Genomic DNA, 16,093 nt, shown 5'->3' with positions numbered 1-16,093 from the left:
CTGGCAAACTGTTCAAGTTTGGGGATTCTGAAAAGACCTGGATATGATACTTAAGCAGGACATTAAATAAAATCGTTCATATTCCTTTGTAACACTGATTTTCTGCCTCTCTTTACTTTAACTATCAGTCTCAGATTATTAAGGCAGCTCTAGAAGGCATTTTAAAGTGCTTTCTTCTTATGTTTGCTATTTTAAGTATTCACTGATAAGAGGAAAAAATACTTGCTTTATGTAATGTTCTTTCATTATTCTACCAACTGGGGCATTAAAATACTGGTCATGTCGGTAAAAAAACGTCCAAGTGGCAAACCTCCCAACATTATTGTAGAGAAGGACACAAATACCTCCGCTAATACCTTCACATATACCACACCATCTGCACCACTACCAAGCACTAGTGGACTTTATATTGCTATGGAGGAGGGACATCCCTTCTTCATGCCGGCCTTTTTATAATTTGTCACATGAAACTAGACCTCTTAGTTTTGACCACGCTTAGTTGATTTGCAATAAATCTACAAAGGATTCTAGAATTCTAAGGTCCTCACACTAGGGAGAATTATCTAGATAGCGGCATGTACATGTCTTTTATGTACATCAATTCTTCAATTTGCAATGATTAAGATAACTCCCATCAATATAGAGCATACTTTAACTAACTCAATAAAAGGAAAAATTGTGTTTACCCGTGCCAGGAGATCCTCTTCTCAGGAGGCGCTGACTGGAATGATCCATAATACTGCGAAAATGAGTATCGGGCTGAAAAGTACAACACATACATTATTAAGATGCATTTAAAGAGATGCAGGATTATACAAACATTTCAACTTTATGGATTATTTTTCATGCTATGTTTTCTCTCGTCTCATGGACATATGGCAAAATTAAAGTAGAACATGTGTACAATACAATACAGTTCAAATTCAAAATTTCCATTTTCACTTAGCCATCAGTTTATTTCCCCTTTTCATATGTTCCATGCCAAAGTTTTTTACTTGGAGTTAGCCAATTAGTAGGGGGCACAGAATTAAAAATGCAGGTCTGAATCAGCAGTCAATGAGTAGATAAAAAGTTTAAAAAAACAAGTGAATTTAGGTTAAGTAGACAAACTCCAAACATGATCTCTTAGTTTCCAATCCCTCACTCCCAAATATTCTTGGCTACTAATCTTTATTAAAGGCCTGCTTTACTGATTCAGCATTACTTCATTGCTAAAGTAGTGACTTAGGAAAACTATGAAGCAAAGCACTCTTGAGAGACGATCAGATAACTGACCTTTAACCTAAGTGCGGCCATCAGTCAATTGTCGACGGCCTCACTACCGTCCCCTTGTGGGTGGCTGCCATTGGCCGATATTGGAGAGGGTTATGAAGGCCTCTCTGGTGCTCTGCACCAGAGGGAGTGCATTTTGTTTTCATCAGGCTGTTTGAGAAGAGGTTAACGAGCAGACTAATTGTTTTGTTTTTATTTACTGCAGTGACGATCGCTTGCAGGCCACAGGGTGCCATTGCAGTAAAAGTGAAAACAAAACGAGACAACGGGCTCATTTTACTGCCATTGAATCAGTGCTCAGTGACATATCTCAGCCCCATGAGCACTGACTCCTCTGAGCGATTCTACAATTTCCAACTGTATTTCTGTCCAGCTAGGGGATCGCCACAGAAGAGCGATCCCCTAAACAGCGATCCACCCACAAGCCACCAGGGATAGTGGGAGTAGCCCCTTGGGCAAGGGCGTGTGCTCCCCCGAGTCAATATTATATTTTAGAAAGCCCACTAGATGCCAGGAAAAGCTAATTAAAAAATATATATGGCTGTGAGCTCACCCTCGATCTGCCCTGGGAGGGGTAAAAAAGCCACTAGGCAACAGGGCTTTTACAAAAATTAAGATTTAGGGGTGAGGGGAGCCACCCCCTAAATAGGGCAACAGTCTTCCTGGCCCCACGGAAGGGCAGATGGGGTAATTACTCACAATCTGCTCCCCAGAGTTGGTGTCGAAAGCCCTCTAGACAATGGAATTTGTTTTATAAAAATGTAGGTGTGGGGGCTGTCCAGCATGGACATGGCCATGCCGTCACACCAAGTAAATGGGGCAACACTTTGTCTTTGGGGCAAAAGTAAATTGGTGGTGTAGGTGTTGCACTCTGGCGTTGGCCAAATCTGATCCCAAAAGGAACAAACCAATCTTTTCTCCCCCACCCAGGGGCAGACAGGAGGTGTGCCCCCACGTTACCCCAGGGGCAGAAAAACCACGGTATAGCAGGAATATATATTTTAATAAAATAATGGGGAGTTGCTAACGTCAGGGAAGGATGAAAAAGTAAAGTCAATAACAATCCCCTCGCAAGGGCTCCCATTTACCTTCGTTTGATCAGTTCCTATTGCAGGCACTAGTCTCATCCACACAAGTGGTGCAGAGTTTTTATCACCACAATTGGGGTAACACTGGGTGATAGGAATTTTGTAGATTCCTTTGGATACAGGGAGTTCCATCATAGAAATGAAAGGATAAGGCGTCATTTCAAGAACATTTTGAGGTTTACGTGGCATTGTTGGAATCCATGCAAGGCACACCAACCTTGACTCCATCATTTGTCTAGTTTTTTTAAATGTGCATGTTTGCTAGGTTTTCCTAGGTGCCGCGTGAACTAGGACCAAAATCTACAGCCACCCACACTGAAAGAAAAGTGTCAGTTTTCAGTGTAAAAATGTGATGTAGCTGAAGTTATGTTTTGGGGCATTTCCTGTCCCAGGCACTAGGCTTGATGAGAGCCACACAAGTGACCAGATCCTGGATTTCCTTCAGTGTCTAGTTTTAAAAAACATGTAGGTTTGCTAGGTTTCCCTAGGCGTTGGCTGAGCTAGGGCCCAAAATCCACACTTAGCCATAACTGGGTCAGTTTTGAGTGAAAAAATGTGATGCATCCATGTTGCATTTTGGGACGTTTCCTGTTGCGGGCACTAGGCCTACCCACACAAGTGAAGTATCATTTTATTGGGAGACTTGGGGGAATGCTGGTTTGAAGGAAGTTTGTGGCTTCCCACAGGTTCCAGAACTTTCCATCACAGAAATGTGATGAAAATTGTTTTTTTTTTCAAATCAAAGTTAGATATTAGCAAGGGATTCTGGGTGAAACAACCTGATGACAGCATTACAAGTGAACCCATCCTTGATTTCCCTAGGTGTCTAGTTTTTATAAATGTACAACTTTGCTTGATTTCCCTAGGTGCCTGCTGAGCTAGGGCCCAAAATTCATAGCTACCCACTTTGCAAAGAAAGGGTCATATTTTAGTGGAAAAATGTGATGTGTCCATGTTGGTTTTTGGCCGTTTTCTCTCTCAGACACTAAGCTTACCCACAACAGTGATTTATAATTTTTATTGGAAGTCATTTGCAGCATAGAACAGTAGTATATTTGATATTATCAATTGGATTTTGCTGCATTTGTGCTATCCAAATGTAAGGCAGCATGTAAGAAAGAAGGCATTTTGAAAAATACTCTCTAAATCATATGCTCATATGGGTACCCAAATATTCAGAGATGTACAAATAACCACTACTCCTTATCTCCAAATCTTGGACCCATTTCAGAAATACATAGGCTTACTTGATACCCATTTTTCACTTCACGTATTTCACCACACTCAGGACAGAGTAAGTCTGATAGAACTCCAGTGGGAACCCGTCCCCTCCAAGAGCCTTGAGTTTGGGAAGTAGCTGTAAGGCCTCCTAATAACTCTTCAAGCTGATAGTAGGATTGCCAAACTAGGCGTGCCCCATCCTGTGTGACCTGCAGTGCACCATCCTGCAGCTGGGTTAATTAAAGCACCAGTTAGGAGATATGTTAATAACGTTTTACAACAGATACCACAAAAGGCGCAGAAATATATTCAGCATGACACAAGTCCTAGATAAGCTCCCTGAATCACAAACAGAATGTCAACAGAATTTGGTCACTGTACACTGAATGCAGTCTACCCTTACACTTCCTCTTCACAGAAAGTTACCATCTTCGCTATGATTTAGTTTAAAAGCCAGCACAGTATTCCTACTTGAACCCCAGAACAGTCTTATATTTCAACTACCTCTAAGCCCTAGGCAAGTTCCCTCTGCAAGTCACAGGAACCTCAATAAGTTCTTCAGCTGTTCCATTACATATATATATATATTACCTACTGGCGGTCGCCAGTAGGTATATATAGTTAGGATTTTTTCTCTATGGAACTTTTGAAAATTCTATGTCTAATAACTTTGGCGTTTGTGGACGGAATCGGCTGAAATTTTCAGGAAAATGGCACATTTTGTGTCTGAGCAGCCCCTGGGGGTTCCGTCAAGGGGGGGCCGAGAAAAAAGGGGGGTCCCAAAACGCGTTTTTCCCATTCATTTTTCCATAGGGCCTTTGGCCTCACTTTTAGCTCGAACGGCTGAATGGATTTACACGAAACTTGGCAAATTTATAGGGACTGTTAGCCCGATGTGCCTTTGCTGGGTCTCAATATATGTGCTCCAGTGGATTTTGAGAAATTAACGTTTAAAAAAACAGATATATCTGTGACAGCGTCCCAGATAGCACTCCAGATCGCGTACTTTTCGCGTAACGGAGCTTTGCGTAGCGAAGCTGATTGGCTCTCCGGTGTCTGTCGACATTCTAAACAGTCCGGTGCGGCCGCCATCTTGTCTCTCGGTAGGATCGAGAGACAAGAGGAGGAGAAAAACGAAGGGGGAATTTAATGAAAGGGGGCAAGGTAGACCCCTCTTGACCCCCTAGGAATGATGTTGGGGTTATTAAAGGGTCCCGTGGGGCAAATAATAAAAATTAGATTTTTCGCGGTAGAAGCTTTTATCGGTTCGCGAACCGGGTCGCAAACTGTTAGCGAAACGTGAATTCGCCATTTTGTGTTTCGATTTAATGAAATTACTAGGTATAAGGGGGTACGGGAGACGTATCCTGACCCCTTATGTTTTCTGAGGGTGGCTGAGGAGGCTCATATATGTTGATACATGTCTTCCAGCGGCTGTGCGTGAGCGTTTTTTTTTTTTGCTGCGTGACGTCTGTTGACGTTCGATACGATGGAAATCAGGAACTGTTGACCGCCATTTTGTTACTGCGAGTAAATATTTTGTTAAAAATAATTGTTATAAATTAATCCTTATTGATAAACATTGTCTGCGCCATCTTGCCTTTTTTGCAATGCCACACTTTTGTTGAGCACGGCAGCCATTTTAGATGCCTTGAGCAGACCCACTCTCTGCACGTCGCCGATCCTCAGCATGGCTCCCCACCCTCGCAAGCATCTCCCCCACGCACTGGTCACCCCCGCTCTCTCTCTCATGCATGGGCCAGAAACCTCCTCCCATCTGCGCTGTTCTTCTCTGAGAATCACACCCTGTGCCCGCCCGACACCTCCCTTTCACCCTATTCACTACCGCACCCTCTGACACTCCTCTTCCTCTGTGTCCGATTGTCCAGGCCGGTCCCAGGCTATCACCTAGCCCTGCAGATGTAGTTTATGGCCCCAGCTGTAGAGAATCACCCCTCTTCAAAGGAGTTACAGTAGATCAAGGCCCCCACCCGATGAGATCCGTCACACCACACGCGTTCCTACTATCTGATAACCATCCTGTATTGTGCTTGGGGAGGGGATTCTCACTGTGAGGGTGTGTGGGTCCGAGCCTGAAGCGGAAGATTCCAGGGATGCCTCTTTGTACATCAAAGTTTTTACAATTATGTGTCACATTATAAATATACAGCACTCCAACAAAGTAGTAGGATTATAACACTTTAATAACTTATAAATATATACAACGCAACAAAAACAGTAAATACATTTAAACATTTTTTTTGAAAAAAGAAGCAACAATGGTCAGTAGCTGTGTTTTGTGCGAATAGTCCCAAGGCAGCACAACGTGCTGAGTTCTGGACGGCACCCAGGTGATGTTACCTGGGTGTCGCACTGGTTTTTGGTATCCTACAATGCAGCTCCGAAAAACGGCGTGGGGCGTCCCGGGGGGTGCGGGGGGAGGCCTCGTCAGTAGCGGTCTGTTGTGCGAATAGTCCCAAGGAAGCAGAACGTGCTGAGATGTGGATGGCACCCAGGTGATGTCCAGTAAGTTGCCGCACTGGTTTTGGCATCCTACAATGCTGCTCCGAAAAACGGCGTGGGGCGCCCCCGGGGGGGCGGCGTGAACGGGCCTCCCCAGGTGGAGGCTCCTCTGCTGTACTGGGGCGCCCTTTTACCGTTTCAGTTGCCATTCCGCCCGCTTTTGCTACACTGTGCCTCATCCTCCATTCAGCTGTTTATCGCCCGCTCTTGCGGCTACAGCGTCTCGCTCACCATGTAGTTGAGTTGCGCCCACTCTTGCGGTGCAGCGATAGGCGGTTGCCACAGGACTCTTAAAATGGAGGACGGCTCTTCGGATTTGGGCCTGGTCCACTAAAATGGCCCTGGGACACCTTGGAAGTCGGACGTCCCCTGAGCCTTGAAGATTTTACAAAAGTCTTGGGGGCCCCCGACTCCTGCAGGCTTCCGGTGGGGAGCGGCTGCCATGATTGTTCGCGGAATGATCACGACGGAGCCACGAGATGGTGGTGCTCTCATGCTGACACCAGCTTCAGCCTGAAACATCCAGAAACAAGGTGGGGCTTTCATCGTTTGGGAAAAAAAAATGTTTTAATCCAATGAAAAGTGTTATTTTTAGGTCATATGATCAAGCCTTCTATCATTAGGAAACCAAAAGTAAAATGAACCAATGAAAAGTTTTATAAAGAAGTCACATGACCTGTTATGCTTACGTTACGCGCTGCTATAAAAAGCGTAGAAAATCCGTTGGCACGTGAGGCGGCGTCAGTAGCGGACCGATGTGGGAATAGGCCGAAGGCAGCACAACGCGCCAAGATCCGGATGGCACTGAGGTGGTGTCCAGCAAGTTGCCGCACTGGTGTGGCCATCCTACAATGCTGCGCCGAAAGTCGGCGTGGGGTGCCCCGTTGGCCTGTGAGGTTGCGTCAGTCAGTGGGGGCTGTTTGAGGATCTGACTGCATTGGAAAGCAATGGGATGCTGTGCGTCGCCCCCAAGATGGAGGCTCCTCGGCTGCAGTGGGGCGCCCCTTGGTGTTTCACTCGCTATCCAGCTGAGTTGCGTCCGCACTTGCGGCTACAGTAGGCCGAAGGCAGCACAACGTGCCGAGATCTGGATGGCACCGAGGTGGTGTCTAGCAAGTTGGCGCACTGGTGTGGCCATCCTACAATGCTGCGCCGAAAGTCGGCGTGGGGTGTCCCGTTGGCTTATGAGGTGGTGTCAGTAGCGGACCGATGTGTGAATAGGTCGGAACCAGCACAAGGCGCCAAGATCCGGATGGCACGGAGGTGGTGTCATAGTTGAGAGTTCTGAGCAGTGCTTGTAACACTGTCTGAAGCTTATTTGCACCTGCTGCAGCTTCACTATTGCCCTGGTGTGGCCAAAGATCGCCCATGACATAGGCGGCCGGCTCCCGAGGTCCGGCGGAACTTTTTTCCTTTTCCTTTCTGCATCTTGTCCCACAATCCGTTTGACCTGAAGACACGACCAGGTCCCTGAATGTGTGCAGGGGGACGCTATTGATTGAATCAAAATGGCGGCTTCACACAAAGCTGACTCAAGCGTTGCTGCTGATGCTATACAGACAAAAACTGGTTTTCAGTTTGTACATTCTTCAGGATTTTTCCATCCAAGGCTGGTTGAGAGTTTGTGGAACAATGGCTTTAGATCTTGCCCTCCCCTCTTTTGACTGTTGGTTCTTGTTGCCTATCTCTTCTGTTGTTATTTAACTGAACCTTTTTTGACTGCCGAAAGTGGTTCTGGTGCGACCGCTGGTTGGTGGAGACATTTTGACTATATCCTGGACCTGCCCAGCCTCGCCCGAAATGGCGCCGGTATAAATGGGACTCGTAACTCCTTGTTGTGTACTGGTTGCACAACCTTGATATCACGAGATACGTATGCAGTTTTGAAGCACATGGCGGGCGGGGACGAGAATTGATTGAATATTTCGACATCCCTATTGATATTAAGTTCTGATGTGTTATTGATTACTGTACTATTGAAAGTTCGAATTAACGTCACCCATGGTACTTGCCCGCAAATGTAAATCTAGATAATTTTATTGTAAGTGGCCCTGCCGTATTTTAATTACAAAATGTACGTCCACCGATTCCGCAACTGTTAGACACCTTAGTTCTTGCAACCTAATGGCCCGCTCGTTACGTTCCTCTACAGTGTAAATGTCTCCTCATCATATACGATTCCAGTTTGCTCCGTGGCCGGCCCACGTGGTTATAGGCCCGTATTTGTATACTGACATTTTCACAATAAAGGTTTTTAAAACAAAACATGGTAGTAGTATTTACATTGGTAAAGTTTTTAATTTTAGTCACTGTTTTCGAATCAGTAAAAGGCAAGTGAAATAAAGCAGTCCAATTACATGACGGATAAAAGGTATAATACGCAGGAACGCAGTAAAGATAAATGGTCAAGGGCTGTTGTGTTTTCTACTCCTGCAACATAAAGTGATCGATAAGAATCTGATATTCAGGCGTATCGGCGACTAAGACAGCAGGCCGAGCATCTTTTGCTCAACGGCTCCGTCATGGGACGAAGAAACGCCCCTTTTCTAGAAAAAGGAATATATTTTACTTGCAGGACAGTTGTAAATTTTCCGGGAAAGTACATTAGCCTGGAACATTATAACATATATGTTTAAGAAAAAATAATGTTCGAAAGCAATAAAAAGCGTAATTTTTAGGTCATATGACCAAGCCTTTCATCATTAGAATAACAAAAGTAAAATGAACCAATGAAAAGTTTTATAAACAAGTCACATGACCTGTTATGCTTACGTTACGCGTCGCGCCCCGGATCGCTTCCGGGAAGCTGCGCTTCGCGCACCGGAGCACTTCCGGGTGCGCTAACGCGGCGTGTCATATAACGCATTACGCGACAACGTAGGTCCAGAATATAGTCAAAATGTCTCCACCAACCAGCGGTCGGAACACAACCCCTTTCAGCAGTCTAAAAAGTTCTGTTAAATGACAACAGAAGGGACAGGCAACAAGAACCATCAGTCAAAGAGGGGAGGGCAAGTTCTTCCCTACCGGGTCACGTTGGGGCGCTACCGGAACTGATCGAATTGGTAGTCTACAGTGTTTCTGGATGTTTCAGACTGAAGCTGGCGTCAGCATGAGAGCACCACCATCTCGTAGCTCAGTCGTGGCCATTCCACGAGCAATCATGGCAGCCGCTCCCCACCAGAAGCCTGCGGGAGTCGGGGCCCCCCAAGACTTTTGTAGAATCTTCAAGGCTCAGTGGACGCTTTCGAGAATGGGGCCCAAGCCCTAGCAGACAAGCGTCCGAGTTCCAAGGTGTCCCAGGGCCATTTTAGTGGACCATGCCCAAATCTGAAGAGCCGGCCGCCATTTTGAGAGTCCTGTGGCAGCCGCCTATCGCTGCATCGCAAGAGCGGGAGCAACTCAACTACATGGTGAGCGAGACGCTGTAGTTGCAAGAGCGGGCGGTAAACAGCTGAATGGCGGAAGAGGCACAGTGTAGCAAAAGCGGGCGGAATGGCAACTGAAACGGTAAAGGGGCGCCCCACTACAGCGTGTCTTCAGGTCAAACGGATTGTGGGACAAGGTCCAGAATGGAAGAGTCATCAAAAGGCAAAAAGTTCCGCCGGACCCCGGGAGCCGGCCGCCTATGTCGGGGGCGATCTTAGGCCACACCAGGGCAACACGACTTGGGGAGGGGGCAGGAGCCAAGCGCCCCCTCCCAGTCCGCGCCACCACACCGTATGTTGAAAATCTGAAGCCATCGTTCTACAAACTCTCAACCAGCCTTGGATGGAAAAATCTTGAAGAATGTACAAACTGAAAACCAGCTTTTGTCTGCATAGCATCAGCAGCAACGCTTGCTATCAGAGTGCATGAGTTTCATGCTCGATCGATTGAGCTAGCCGGATCAGGCAACAAAAAGTATAAAATAGTTATGTAAATAGTTATTTAATAAAATGTTTTACCCTGTTACTTTGCTGGTGTGTTGTATATATTTATAATATTTGCATAGAGTTTATCGTTATTTTGGGCGGGTTGGGTGGCGGAGCCGAGCTGTCTTGCAGCCATCATGGTGTGGAGCTCAGTTCATCTCACTATTTTCGTATTTCTCATGAAGGGTTGTTCCTAATGTTTCTATTTTAGCGAGGTCAAAAAGAGATCCCATTAGTGGCCTACTGATTTTGCTCGATTACTTTTGTTTTGTTACATGATTTTTCACTATCTGCAAAGACTAAACAGAGTATTGCGACTTTGTGCTTGTTTGTAAATAGAGAATGAACCAAAGAGAATCAATTCTAAAACAGTAAATGCTTGGATAACAACCAATCAAATGGAGAGACAAGCAGGCACGACGGATTACAACGGGGGCAAAGGCCTGCGTTAACTACCCTTCACTATCTGCAAAGAGAGAGTACTTCTAAGAGAAAAGAGGGGGGGGGGCAGCGTTCAAAGCACATCAGCGTGCATAAACACGAAAAAGTTTTTACCTATCACGCACTTGACATTTGACAGCTTTTGATATTTGCTATTAAAAAACCATTGAAATTCACTGAAAAAAACATAGGTTTTAGCCCATATATAGTTAGGGATTAGCATTTACAAAACCTTAATTTACTCGCACAAAACCATAGAAATTTGCATATATAGTTAGATGCAATAACTATATATCGCGCACCCGCAACCCACTGCTGATGATGTCACATATTACATCATTCATGACATGGTCAGTGACATCACTGATGACATCACTGATGACATCTCAAATGACATCATTCATGACATGGTCAGTGACATCACTGATGACATCACTGATGACATCTCAAATGACATCATTGATAAAATCACTGATAACATCTCATTTGTCATTACTGATCACATCACTGATGATATCATTCATGTGATAATACGATCAACCTCTTCAGACTCTAATATAACCTTAGATACAATCAGTGTAAACAGACTCTCACAGACTGTCACTCAACCATGGAGTTACTCACACACCTAGTCAGTCATGCAAAGAATCAATCACACCTCCATTTCCTCAACTATACAGTTATACACACCTTACTTAATCAAACATATACTAACACATATTTACTCTCTTATACAATCCCTGATACAAGTTCACAATGATCCATACAGCCACTCACACATTCACTGGCTCTTATGCACAGTTATTTATATATGTCAACTCTTACATGTACTGTGTTTTACATATGTACTTACTTTGACATGTAGCACTGAGAAATCCAATTACACACCAATGCACTCATGCTGATAGTCAACCGCCCATACAGCTGTTTTCACATGCACTTTTGAACCCATACATCTACTGAATCAACTGCTCGCACATCTATGCACAGAGTCACACACCTCCCAGCCACCCCCACACACACACTCAGTCTCCCATACAAATATTTGGGCAACCAATCAATAACCCATATAGTTACTCATATAGCTACTGATCAACACATGCAGCAGTTTACAGAACTACAGTAATAATGATGCACAAATTAAGACAGTTTAGTCACTAACCCATGCACTCAGTGAGACACATTTAATCATTCTCTCATACAGTCAGTCATGCACCTACTAAATCCTTCATCCAAACACTTATACATCCACTCATTCTTCAATATGTAAGACATATTTTAACTTTACAGAAACATACAGTCACTGGATGTTGTCATTTGAGATGTCATCCGTGATGTCATTTGAGATGTCATTAGTGATGTCATCAGTGATGTCACTGACCATGTCATGAATGATGTAATATGTGACATCATCAGCAGTGGGTTGCGGGTGCGAGATATATAGTTATTGCATCTAACTATATATGCGAATTTCTATGGTTTTGTGCGAGTAAATTAAGGTTTTGTAAATGCTAATCTCTAACTATATATGGGCCAAAACCTATGTTTTTTTCAGTGAATATATATATATATATATATATATATTAATGCAAAGGTTTGACTACCGGCATATTTTGAATAATGAGTATTGCAATTCCCACTAAAAGTGTTATTTATTGATTTATTTGTAATGTGGCAAGATACCAAACAGCAAGGTGAACAAAATAGAACTCAAACCTCAATAGTGTCCTGAAAAGAATTAAATTCACATACATGAAAAAAACAAAGTACATTTTCTTGATGTGACGGTTACTGTAAAGAACAATATATATTTCCACAACACTTTTTTACAAAAGAGGGTGATAGCAGCAAACCAGATTCCAATTCACTCAGCTTTTAAGAGTGATGGGAGTGGTATCAGAATCCAACGATTAAGAAAATGACTGACAGATATACAGAACAAAAACAAGATACTTTTATCCTGAATGGAAAAGCACTGCTATATAAGTTGGTCTCATCCGGTTACCAGAGACTATTCAACTTTTCAATTGTCCTCATATATAGACTCTGAGTCGTGATGTACAAATTGCAATATTCGTTTAATGATCCACTTAAAGACAAAACATCAGCCAACGCGTTTCGTTCTGAAACCAGAACTTCTTCAGGGCGCAAACGGTGTGTCGAGGCGTATCGATTTCTAATTTCAATATTTAGTAGTATCGATTGATTTAATTTTCTATTTCCTTCGCTTCCAGTTTTTAAAGTGAATCGGGAAACAGAAATTCTTAGTTTCCCCACAAATTTTATTTTATATTTTTACAGAGGCTTGATCTTAGACAAAGGAAGTTCGTCCTGAATGGTTGATGTATTTCACCTCTTATTCATTCAAAAAGTCCTAAATATCCTTATGGTAGTTGCCTGATATGTTGATCCCGATATGTCAACCTCGGCGTCCTGCTATCCTAACACGCCGTCATCTCCACTGCCTGTGGATAAGATACTATAAACAGAGTTCAACAACACAAGGGAAACAACCCAGGACTAAAATAAACCAACAAGAAATAATTCTTGATGTGTATTTACAAATACTCGAGACAAGGTAGGAAAGTATCAAGCATTGAAAAAGTATTAAATTGACAATGAGCAACAGAAATTGTTTCCAAATAAATCCATGATGGCAAATTCATTACAACAGAATTAAGTATCAAATAACAACCAAAAAACTTAATCAAAACCAAAAAATTGCACTCCCTGTAAGAACATCATAAAAGGCCCCAGTGTGCATCATCCAAGAACAGACAATAAGACTGCTTGAGAATTACATGATGTGCTATTCTAAAAAATAGTATTATTGGTTTAAGTGTCTATCTGGCAAACAATATCATGTTAGAGCTTTGTTACACCCAAAACGTTTTAGGATTATATATAGACGGAAATGGTTTTAAAAGCTTTCATGGCTAAATACCGAATAAAGATTTTGAACATAACTGAGAACACAAGTCACACAGCATGTTGCTGGGTGTCTCTGCCATGTGACAAATATAGAGCAATTGTTTGTGAGAAATTGAGCAGAGCTTAAAGCTTGAAGATTTTGTTGTTGATATACCAAAGAAAAGTAAAAAAAAAAAACATTAAAAAACTCAAGTAAATCCCCCAGAAGCTCTGGATCCCACATTTGTAATTATACTGAAAAATGGAACTAACATCACCAGCACCCTTGGTGTTTTTTTTATAAACTTACAGTGTCACTTTGTGAGGTTTTATGATATATGAAACAATTCTACAGCTGGTGCCAGTGGCTCGACAAATCTAAAATTACACAATTCATTGAAGCGTCTGGAGGTAAATGTTTATAAGGAACTTGGCAGTAAAACTTAATTTTAATACCTCGTTATAAAATCACTGTCACCAGATTCCCCATTTAGACGTTTTCTGGGTCAGGCGTGTGCTCGCACCGGACCCGAGTTCCGCATGTAGCAAGCCTCTGAGTTTCCTAATGATTTTTGGCCACAGTATGCGCAACAATCATGAATATACGCTGAGGGCTCACTGTGACTTGAAATGCACCAAAGAGCATTCTGGAGGGACACGCCATGTGAATGCCCCTTCACCGAAGAAGACTAGGTCAGTTTACCGGACTGTGGAGGATTGACAATGGTAGCAATGACTGATTGTAATTGAAGGTACATAGGAGAAAGGGTCAGTGTTTGATCATTCAAGTATGAAATAATTCCAAAAGAATTCAAATAATTAATGAAAAAAGCCAAAATTCATCACATCGCCATCTCATAGCTTTTGCACACAATGAATTTAATGAGCATAGAATAAAGTGGAGACACAAAATCAATTATATAGCTCCAAAAAGTATTATTCACAATATTAAGTCAACAAAATACAAACATAACTCTTATTAATCAACGTTATCTGTATACTATTAAAATTGAGCGTGCTCTCAGTGAAGGGAAAGAAAAGGTAATAGGGTAAGATGGGGTGATTGGGTACTTGGGGGACTGGGTAAAGGTGGTGTGACAATAGCACAATCACAAAACAATTGAAGAAAGACCTTTACAGTCTAACATGATCGAAAGTTCCCTAAAACTCTTCACACATGGGATGGATTCCTCAATTCTAGTTAAGTCCCACTAGTGTGAGGTGATGCTGTAGTCTACGTTTCGACCCCGCTTGCTATAAGGGTTATTCGCGCCTCATTCTGGGGTCTTCATCAGGACAATGTAAGGTGAGAGCACCTAAAATCAAAACATGTGTTCAGTCTGTTGGCTGGCTATGATGAAAACTAACATAGTAATTGCGTATCAACATGCTAGATACCTACTTCAAGTGGGGACGACAAACGACCAGCAATACTGGACCTTTGGTAAGTTCCTCGCTTGTTAGCTTGATCTCTAGAAATGGAAAAGGAAGGTGCCCATTAATACATAAGGGGACAACCCTGAGTTATAGCGACTACAGAGTAGTTTCATTAGGGGTAAGACTTATTTAGGAGTGGACTTTGCTGGAACCGGTAGAGAATCGCCGTATTCCCAAGATTCTATTCGCTTCAAATAACCTGGCGTAATTAATAGGCCATCTCGGGATACCCGATCAATCAGGCCGCCTGGCTGAGTCTGGGAAAGGTTAAAACAGGAAGGAGCGGTGAGTGAAACAACGCCAGATTGCGAGTGGGTCCGCATGTGCACACTGAATTGGCAGGATGGAAAAATGTCCAGTACTAGTTCTGGTATAGTTAAATCAACGTCTATATGCAAAGACGTCATTTACAAGGACTAAGCACAGAAGGTGCAACATTGTATATACCAATGAGTAAATGGAATGATAATTTTTCTAAAAAAATCAGCAACCTGTGCCGGGATGTCAAGCTAGTTTGCCTTTAGAGAAAATATATATGTATAACGCTCTCTGTGATAAATAGCGATACCTATAGGTGATGGTGCGCCATGTCGCGTGAGCATTAAAAATTGGAAAAAGCCCCAGAATGTGTGTGGGCACAAGTGAACTCACTGGAACGCCGTGAGGGGTGACGAGGACAACCTAGATTTGAAAAGGTTCGGGAGCGCGTGCAGCGCCCTAATTATTAAATTACATTGGTCCTGAGTTACAGATGGGTCTAGGGGGAGCCAATACATGCGAGCGGTAAATACCACTACACCTCGAGTCTACAATCGAATTGCCGAAGCATCGAGTCTTTATTCAAAATAAAACTAGGTACAGTGCCCTAATTGTTAAATTACATTAGTCCCAAGTCGCAGATGGGTTTAGGGAGAGCAAATACATGTGGGCGGTAAATACCACTAACTGCAATTGAATTGCCAAAACATCGCATCTTATTCAAAATAAAATTGTGGCAACACAAGGGTGAAGTACTCTGTGTTATTAGCCAAAGCTAGGATAAGGAGGAACGCTCGAACGGGCTTCTTCCTACCTGTGGGCCTCCACCTTCGCTTTCACTGTCTTTCGTCTAAGTGAGCCCCCTCGACTTCTGCAAATAAATACCTATGAGCAAGAGGTGCAGCTGCTAGATGCTGCTCAGGGGCTCGTGTCCTAACTACCAATCAGCTCGTAGGCTTACCGGGGCCATAAGGGAACGTCGTTAAAGACAAACACTAGAGGCTCTTTAGCGTGTCGTTGATGACATTC

The 16,093-nt window shown here is 43.2% G+C and overlaps 1 protein-coding gene across 3 annotated transcripts in view; it reads right to left on the bottom strand.

Annotated features, from left to right (window-relative positions):
• FAM149B1 (family with sequence similarity 149 member B1) overlaps positions 1-16,093 on the bottom strand; it is a 641,735-nt gene that overhangs the window by 84,624 nt on the left and 541,018 nt on the right. For all 3 annotated transcript variants that reach the window (XM_086922293.1, XM_086922291.1, XM_086922292.1), the window contains exon 12: positions 687-759. In XM_086922293.1, the coding sequence (XP_086778419.1) occupies positions 687-759 (73 nt within the window). The remainder of the gene's footprint in view (positions 1-686; positions 760-16,093) is intronic.

This window comes from Lissotriton vulgaris, chromosome 5 (genome assembly GCF_964263255.1).
Source record: "Lissotriton vulgaris chromosome 5, aLisVul1.2, whole genome shotgun sequence".
NCBI classification, from domain to species: Eukaryota; Metazoa; Chordata; class Amphibia; order Caudata; family Salamandridae; genus Lissotriton; species Lissotriton vulgaris.
The sequence above is the reverse complement of the archived record's forward strand: the minus strand, read 5'-3'. Positions and strand labels throughout refer to the sequence as shown.